The following is an 8,776-nucleotide window of genomic DNA, read 5'->3' on the forward strand; positions in this document are numbered from 1 at the left end:
CATGAAGTATTTCAGTAGTATACACAATGAGAAATACAAACAGTATATTTCAAACTGCACACCTGAAAGTAAAAACAAGATGTGAAGAAATACGGAGTATTTTTTATTGAAAATGCTCTTGTCAGATATTCCAAAGGCATACATTCTGTGTAGTATATTCAGGGCTACTTTCTTGCTAATCAGCATTCACGATAAAAAGATTCAGGTTTTGTAGAGCAATAATTTCCCTATTAAACCATCATTAATTATAGTGTACACTTTCAAAGCAGTTTTCCTTTCTTGAATATTCTGTTCTTCATCCAGGAATCCTTCAAACAACTATTTCAACTCAGTTAATCAAAGATTATTAATGCTAAGCTACACACAGAGAAGTTATAAAAGTTTAAGTGGTATATTACCTTACTAATCAATACAGATTTATCAAATTCAGCACTGTTATAAACAAAGACAAACATTAAGCCAAGATTAAATTTGTTTTGCGCCTCCTTCTTTTTGATACTGATTCTGCTTGTATAGTTGTTAACACTGCTTCTCACTTCAGGCACGATCTTACTCATTTAGTGGGATTTTACAAGCTGTAGTAGTATGTATTAATGGGCCCTGATACCATATCTAAGCCACAAAAGTTAAGCATATAAATCTGTTACTTTAAAACAGTACAATTACTGCTTGTATCTTACATTTGAGATAAAATGTTATTTTGGCACATTGCTTAGGAATAAGCTTTTCTTGTACATAATTTGTAACACTAGGTTAGAAAAAAAAAACAACTTTTGAATATATTCAATCTTCTTAATAAAAAAAAAAGGATTAAAATATCTGTTTTGATTATCTTCTGTTCTTGATTGCAAAACATCAGACAGGAGCCCCTAGGTCATAGTTTATGCTCCTGTCCTCACAAATGCAAGCAGAAATGGTAGAAGATAAACAAGAAAGACAAATTAATCAAGAATGCAGACACCTTCTTAGTGCAACTGAAAAACAAACTATGGGTCTATTGTATTCCTTTTGAATTACAAAGCTTTCCACTGATGGAATTTGACAGATATTATGTAATTCTAAGAGCACTGCTCTAAACATCTACTTCTTTGCAATATTTAACTCTACACACCTGCCAGTAAAATTTTTAATTGGGGGCAATAAAAACACTTAATATGTTAATTTTTCCGCTCTTGCAACTGTTTGAATTCAGGTAGTAGGACTCCCTTGCATTTTTAAGGTGCTTAGTTTGTTTTTCAGGCTCAGTTTCTTGCATTTTCCTGTCATTGTCAGGTGTCGCTAGTTTCAGTTCCTCCTGCTGCTGGTGACTGTCAGGCAGCAGTGGGCAGACGTCACTGTCAAGATTCAGTGATGTCCTCTGCTGACAGCTGGCCATGTCACCTGCAAGAATTTGGAAGTGCTCCACGACACTGTCAAGTGACAGAATTTCCTAGCTCTTCAAACAAAAGGTGTCGACAATGTCAGCATCAGCTACTAGAAGCTGAGTCTGATGCTATCTGCCAATTTCAGGTTAACTGTTTTTTACAGCTGGTTCTCCCTTTTTTTCATAGCTTTTTATCTTGTTCATGACTACCTATCTGATCATGTCTGTTGTGGCCAAAAACTCTATGACGCCGACCACTGCGAGGATGATGTCCTTGAATTTCAGAAGGAGCCTGATGGTTCTCGTTTTCAGAATGATGACTGCCCTCGTGATGGTGGTGGTGGTGTCTGTGTCTGTGCAGGTTGTGGTGATGTGAATGTTGACCACCTGGTTTGAGTTCTATCTCTGCTAGCTTTTCATCTGCTTTTTTAGTGATGTTTTCACATATACCATCAATATCAGGTTCCTGCAAAACAGAAGCTTGCGTTAAATACACAGCATTCTATTTAATTAAACTAGCTGTAAAATATTAACCATCTTAACATTTTTGCAGAACCTGAAGCCCAGTTTTAAATTATTTGTGCTACTCTGCTGAAGAAAAATATGAATGTATCAAAAAGAATCTTGTTTTACAACACCACTGATAACTATACAGGGCTCTTAATGCAAAATTTTAGGAATTATGATTCACATAATTGCTAATAAAAGGTATTATTTTTCTAGGACCCCACATCTGACCTGCCAGAGGCCTACACTTATCTGGAAAACTGTATGATGGGATCAAAAATTATTCTTCTCTTAGAACTTTCATGACCATGTATATACATTTCTTGATCCTTAAAGTAGTTCTGATCTTTAGTTGTAGGTAAAACAAAGCTACCCTTCTTTTATAACAGTAACAATAATTTTTCACCTTGTATTATCACTTTTTTAAAGTCACTGTTGTATACCGTATTTAATTGTAAACTAAAAGGAATGCCAACTAAAACCAGCTTGGATTTGATTCCTAGGTTTTTTTAAAAATGACTGTTTGCTTAAGTACCTACCCATCCCCAAAGACTAGAGTAGCTAATTGCTCCCTAGCTGTATGTAACTCGAAACAGAATTAGCCTCGAAGATTGCATTTAGATTTCTGGAAATTATTTGCATTTGTATCAAGAGCAGGAATTCTGGTAATCTCTCTATTATAAATTAGATCTAATTCACTTTGAAAAATGCTTAAAAGCTCTCTGTCAAAACACATGAAGTGTATAAATTCTAAATCATGTCTTTTTGAATTAATCATCCTGAAATTTTTTTTTTTTATGTACCAGTCCAATCCAGTTTCCCTTCCTAGTATGTATAGAATGAAACAAGAACATACCATGTAAGAGCAGTTTCCACACTTGTTTTCACAGTATGCAATCTTAATAGATTCTTCTACATATTGGAAAGACAGGTAGGAATAGGGCAGACCCAAATGGTACACGAGACGGCCGCATCTAAGGAGAGAGAGAACTTCATGGTTACATATACATAAACATATACCTAAAATTAAATCTCTCTTCTTATCACACCTTATTTTATTCATGTCAATCCACACACGCTGTACAATCTGATGCAGAGTGCTTCGGTCCAAGGAGCTTACAGGCAAAAACAATATCTGCCTTACAAACATCTGCCCATTCAATTGCTTCGGTCAGTAGTGTGAAGCATGATTTCTGGCTGACACAATAACTCTACTGGCAGAAGCCTCTAGTTTAGTGGCATTTAGACTAGCACAGGTACACTCATTACAGACCTATCTTGCTAATAAGGAGGGCTGTTTGCATAGTGGTATAAATTGTCACATGGTTGTTGCATCCTTACAGAGAATGTTTTTATGCAACATAACATGTATTTTGACTGGAACGCACATTGCAGTGCATCTGTATTACTGATTTAGTGTGCATGAGGGGATTTTAATGGCACCTCTTTGCCCCATGTCTGTACTTGAGTGTTCTCGTATGCACTTGAGTACACAACTGGTACATTCAGAGGAGTTGGAGTAAATGCAGAACTCGTACATAAGGGCACCTTGTTAAGTACCCCACCTGCAATGTTAACACACAGTCCTCCAGCCTTAGCTCCCTACGCATCCACAGTGCACGTCTAGAACCAGCAACAGGCAAAGACTTCATTGCCCTTAAAGGGACAATAAGGACATACATTCCTAGAACCATAATGGATCATAGCCAAATGAGTGCCAAACCAATTCATAGTGTGGGTGTATCCTGTGTGTCAACCACAGAAAACTGTTCAACCTTTCAACTGCCGTGGGCCAGGCGGCAGCTTTGGGGCCCTTCCATGGACTACAAACAGCCTTGTTCTGATCATCTGTCATATGACAGCAACCTTCCATACTTCAGGTCTATTTGCTGCTGTTATGTGCAATCACTTTCTGAAGATCATTCCAGTGCTAGTTTCATCCCACAAGCCTAATTTAGCTAATTTGTTGAATTCCATCATATTATAAAAAAAAAAAAAGTTAAGTAACTTTCTAATTCTTTATTCAACTTAATCATGCTTCAGTGTGAACTGAGAATGTAGGATGAACCTGTTAGAAGTGCAGGACTTGTCAAATAATTTCCATCCCATGAAAACTGAAAAATCAGGATTTCAATTAAAGTTATTATTGGTTCTGCCCAAAGATACATGTCCAGAATCCTATGATCAAAAAGCTATTTTCTTCCAAAGTTTTAAGTTTCACCTAAAGACTAATTTTTCCATATGGCTACATGACATTTTCAACAACTCCAGTCAAAATGTTTTCGTGAGAACCCACATAGCTTTTCTCATTTGACTCTGCTTTCACATGCATGGATCTAATTAAGTTGTCTGAAAATAAAAACAGTGTAAGACCAGAATCAGGCTATTAAATTCTAAACTCAGATATATTACTCTAAATCCACACTAATTATAAAGAAAAAATTATTTAGCCCAAACTTAATTAAGTAAAAGCAGACTTTTCTTTTGTAGCTTCCTTTTTCCAGTAAATGCAAGTGCTTTACTTAGTGCAACTTAGAAGTTGATTATGATGTCTTTGTTGTGAGGCAATCAGGTTATTTGCAAATCAATGAAATAATAGAGACTTACGAAGCATTACTCTAAAAACATGCAAAGATTTTCCTGTGTTCCCCTCTAAACACAGACCTGTCATAGATGAGAAAGTCATCTTTGTTTCCATTTAAGGTAGTCCAGACATCGGCTTGCTGTTCATCTTGCTGGTAGACAGTAATATATTCTGAAACACTTTCTTTCAGTAGGTGAAATTTCCTCTGGGAATAAGGTCCCTGATGGTTGACAACCACATATGAGATATTGACCAGTCCTTCATTCTCTAACTTCACTCGCAGGTCCTCCAATCTAGTGGAGAACGTGAAGAAGCAAGACCATAAATCAATAGAGAACTGTAAATTTGTCATGCTCAACAAAAGTTAATGTGCTCCATCTCGCTTTTACTACAGTGAGTGTTATTTTCTCCCAGTTTTAATGGCAACAGTCTAACACTATTAGAACATTCTTGCCACTTGCCATGACTATTAACTATACTGTCACTAAACCAGACTCTACAATACAAATGGCCTGTCCTTGTAAGTGGAATGCAGTACTAAGTAAAGCAGACTTTTCATTTCAGACTGAATTCAGTGTTATTTTTGTTTCAGTTCTTTCACACTCTTCATAGTCTGACACAGTTAGTTTACCTGATGTCTTTATTTAAATGCTGAGGTATTGGTCACATTGCTGGTTAAAGAATGCATTCCGTAAATACAGCAGGAAGGTGAATAATCAAGAAAACAAATCTACAGTAAAAGGCCAATAGCTCTCCCACTCACTATAATAGCCAGAAAAGGGATATTACTGCAACTGGGACAAAAGGATGGTTGTACAATGTAAGCAGGACCTGTCTGGCAGTTGCTAAGTCTTTTTGTCTTTCCCTTGGGCATCCTATCACGAAAGTCTTTCTTTGCTCTATATTACAGAAAGCTGCTTTCTTGCTATACAATGTGGAAGTTTTATTCCTTTTCATTTGTAGCCTTTCTATTGAATTGCTCTAGAAAACTAATATTTTTTTTTTCAGTTTCAGGAAATGGTCTAGGGCTTGAAAGATTCTTTAAAACCTTTCTAAAATGTACACAAGCAAATCCAACTACCTTGAAAGGCAACCACAAAGCCCACTTTTCACTCTGATGGAGCCAGAGATTAATCACCACTTTTTCAAAACTAGTTCTTAAAAAACCTGCACAGACTATAATAACATAAAGTTATGCAACCTAGAGGGGGAAACTAAGATTTATTACAATGATTAAAATCAAGCTCTGAAACCAGTACTATGAATTTTTAAACCAAAATGATTTCACAATCACTAAATGAATCCAAGATAATGTCTGGATGCAGTTCCTGTTTGGGTCAGCTCAAAATTATTTTCTTGCTGCTGTTACTGTCATGATACCTAATTGTTTGCATAGAAGTTGGTTCTAGAAAACAGGGCACCAATATCCCAGGTGTTGTATGAAAATACAACACTCATGAATCCTTGAATGCTTAATCTATTTTTCAAAATCCCAGTCTTTACCTTATCTTCTGGATTTTTTTTTATCCAGCACCTCTGAACAGGGGCTGGGAAAATACATTAAAAGCACATGTTTTCATTTGCTTTTCCCCTACAGATCTTACATAGGAAATGAGTGATCATGGACTGCTCTGTTTCAAGTATTCCAACCATGTCAGAGAATTATGGTGTTTCTTGGCTTCAGCATCTGATGCTAACTGAAGCATAGTCTTAAGGAACTGTTTCTGTTGGGTTTTCATGTGTTTTTTTGGTTTCATTAATGTCAAGTTGATCACACTTTTAAGTTGTAAATACAATCTAGAGAAGATGATCTGTCAGTCAGGACTAAGTCAAGAGAGAAATAATCTGAGCCACTGGCTCAGAATGCTCCCCCTGAGAGTTAACCTGGTCACTGGGTCACACATGCCAGTTGGGACAGTAGAGTTCATTGAGTGCATCTGTAGTTGGACACATGTATTACCCTCACATGGCATTAAAAAATTGACCAGTCATGTCTTAACAAAAACTAGGATAGAGATTTACACTTACCTGGAAGCCTGCAGCAGGCACAAGTATCAGCTAGCTTGGAGGAGAGTTACCACCGTCACCGAACCCCTAGAGTTCAGCATTGGGTTCTCCTCCCCAATATGCCATTCTGGGGGCTCCTTGCAGTTCTGGATCTCTGTCCCTCCTCCTGGGAGGAGACAGAGAGCCAGAACTAGCCCCAGCCCTGCCCACATGGCTAGGCTTTATCTGCAAAGAGATAAAATTAAGAAAATGAGATCAACGCCTAAACCAAGTTCGGACTCTGAAATTCTCATAACAAAATACAGCAGGATATTGGCTCCATTCAGTTTAAAAAAAAAAAAAAACAAAAACAAAACAACCTGTAATAACAAATTTTAGCTACTTGATGATATTTCTTTCATTTTGCAGTGGATTTCCCCCTATAATACACAGGCAGGATTTTGTTGTTGTTGTATGTGAACAGCTGAAAAGTAAGTGTTCAGAATTTCTTTTAATGCTACTAATCAACTATGTTGTTCCTTCCCCTTTGTAATTGCTTCTTGACTGTTTTCAACACTACAGTTAATTTAAAGTGGCTTCATTTCTTGTGTTTTGAAACCAGTTCTGCTGAGCCAGCTTACACCACTAAGACTCTAGACCAGTTCACTTCAGGTTCCAGAGTGATTCCACTGACTTGAAAGTACTCAGTGAGCGGTATATTTTGGTACACAGCAAGTATTACAGAACCTGGCAGAAATTTAAAAAAAGAGTTAAAGATTTTTACAAGTCAGTCTGTAGTATTTGGACCCCATGGAGAAAAATCTCTTAAGAAGACAGGCACTAGAAACAATTTTGCAAAAACAGGAAATGAAAACTGAGTTTCAGGATTCCTCAGATGTTACAAAATCTCCTACCCATGTAATGTTTATGAAAATCAAAGCATATGAGAAATTCTGTCATTATCTTCTCCTTTTATTGCATTAATGTAATAATTTTGGCTTAATATGTTCAGAAAACAGCCATTATTGAGGAATATATAAAATTATAAAACTGATCCCCAACATGTCCTAGGTTGTGGAATTGTATAATTTCATCACTCACGTCAAAATCAAACAGTAAACACAGAATGTTTTGGAAACACTAAGCTCTGATAAATAACACACGCTTCATCAATCTTGTTATATTCTAAAAAAATTAAAACATTTTAATAATTTATCTTTTAAAACAAGAGTCAGTTGCTGCAAAGCCAACATCATTTGTGAAATCCATCTGTCCCTAATGTTTCTTCCCTGCAGTACCAAGAGCACTTCAGGTACAGTACTTTGAAGATTAAATTGCGATCCAATAGATACCAACAGAGACATTTTTTTACTCTTGCCATGTATCTGGAAAGCTGCCCGCCTTTATATCCATTATAAACACATAAAACTCCTATGACATCTTGAGATCCTTCCATGCCTTTACAGCCTTCTGCAGCACTGGCATACAGCGCCCAGCAACAGCTGTCTCGCCCTGTGAACTAGATGAGAGCTATGTTCTGAATTATACTTCTCTTTGCATTTCAACTTTCTAGTTGGTTTCCAATGGAAATTTCCACAGTCAGCCTTTTCAGCCAAAGAAACAGGCAGACACGCTGCCAAATCTTAAGTCATGAAGCTCTTTCATAGCAAAACCAGCACACTTACCCTTTTCTCCCCCCACTCCTTGGCAGCGCTGCTTAACTCCGCTGCAGAAGAAAACAGTAGAGGGAAGAGGGCTGTGGTATTTATATCGCTCTTGTTTATCTCACTTTGCAGATACGGTTCAAAGTTCAGGGAGCTTATTCTGAACGACCTTGCAAGCAAAGCAAACCCCTTTAGCAAAAATAGCCAAAATATTTCTCTGTTGACTAATTCCAAGTGGAAACCATTTATCGTGCAGAATGGCAAGGTATTTTTAATATAAGGACTTTGAATATCAGGTTATGCAGTTAGTCAGTCACCCCAGTCAGACGGACGTAGTGGTACGGTCAGAGGAGGAGGGTGGGCCAAAGAGTCATTATGTTCTGAACACAGTGGTAACCACCGCGAAAGGGGGAAGGTACTTCTCCATTTATAAAAATGCTGAGCTAGCAGGTTTTTGTTCTCTTATGCTTTATCTGGTATTTGCCTTAGAGAATAGTGTACTGTGTCTGAGGGCATGTGCAGTACAGAGCTCCTTTTGCACAGCTGCTCTTGATTACATCACTCAGCTTTGACACTTATTTCTGTAGAACCTACCAATTTATCAATTTCTGTTGAAGGTTCGAGCCCAGATCTTCAGCCATTTAAATTAATGCAGCTACATGAAAGCCATGA

The 8,776-nt window shown here is 37.2% G+C and overlaps 1 protein-coding gene across 1 annotated transcript; it reads right to left on the reverse strand.

The window, feature by feature from the left end:
- Window positions 1-82: 82 nt before the first annotated feature.
- On the reverse strand, window positions 83-8,332 carry SELENOP (selenoprotein P). The gene is given in 5 exon segments (XM_010121001.2): window positions 83-1,829; window positions 2,727-2,844; window positions 4,535-4,747; window positions 6,483-6,686; window positions 8,126-8,332. Coding segments are annotated over 4 exon segments (1,128 nt in total). The 5' UTR covers window positions 6,674-6,686; window positions 8,126-8,332; the 3' UTR covers window positions 83-1,223.
- Between the last annotated feature and the right edge of the window lie 444 nt (window positions 8,333-8,776).

The sequence above is a fragment of the Chlamydotis macqueenii genome, chromosome Z (genome assembly GCF_036417535.1).
Source record: "Chlamydotis macqueenii isolate bChlMac1 chromosome Z, bChlMac1.mat, whole genome shotgun sequence".
NCBI classification, from domain to species: domain Eukaryota; kingdom Metazoa; phylum Chordata; class Aves; order Otidiformes; family Otididae; genus Chlamydotis; species Chlamydotis macqueenii.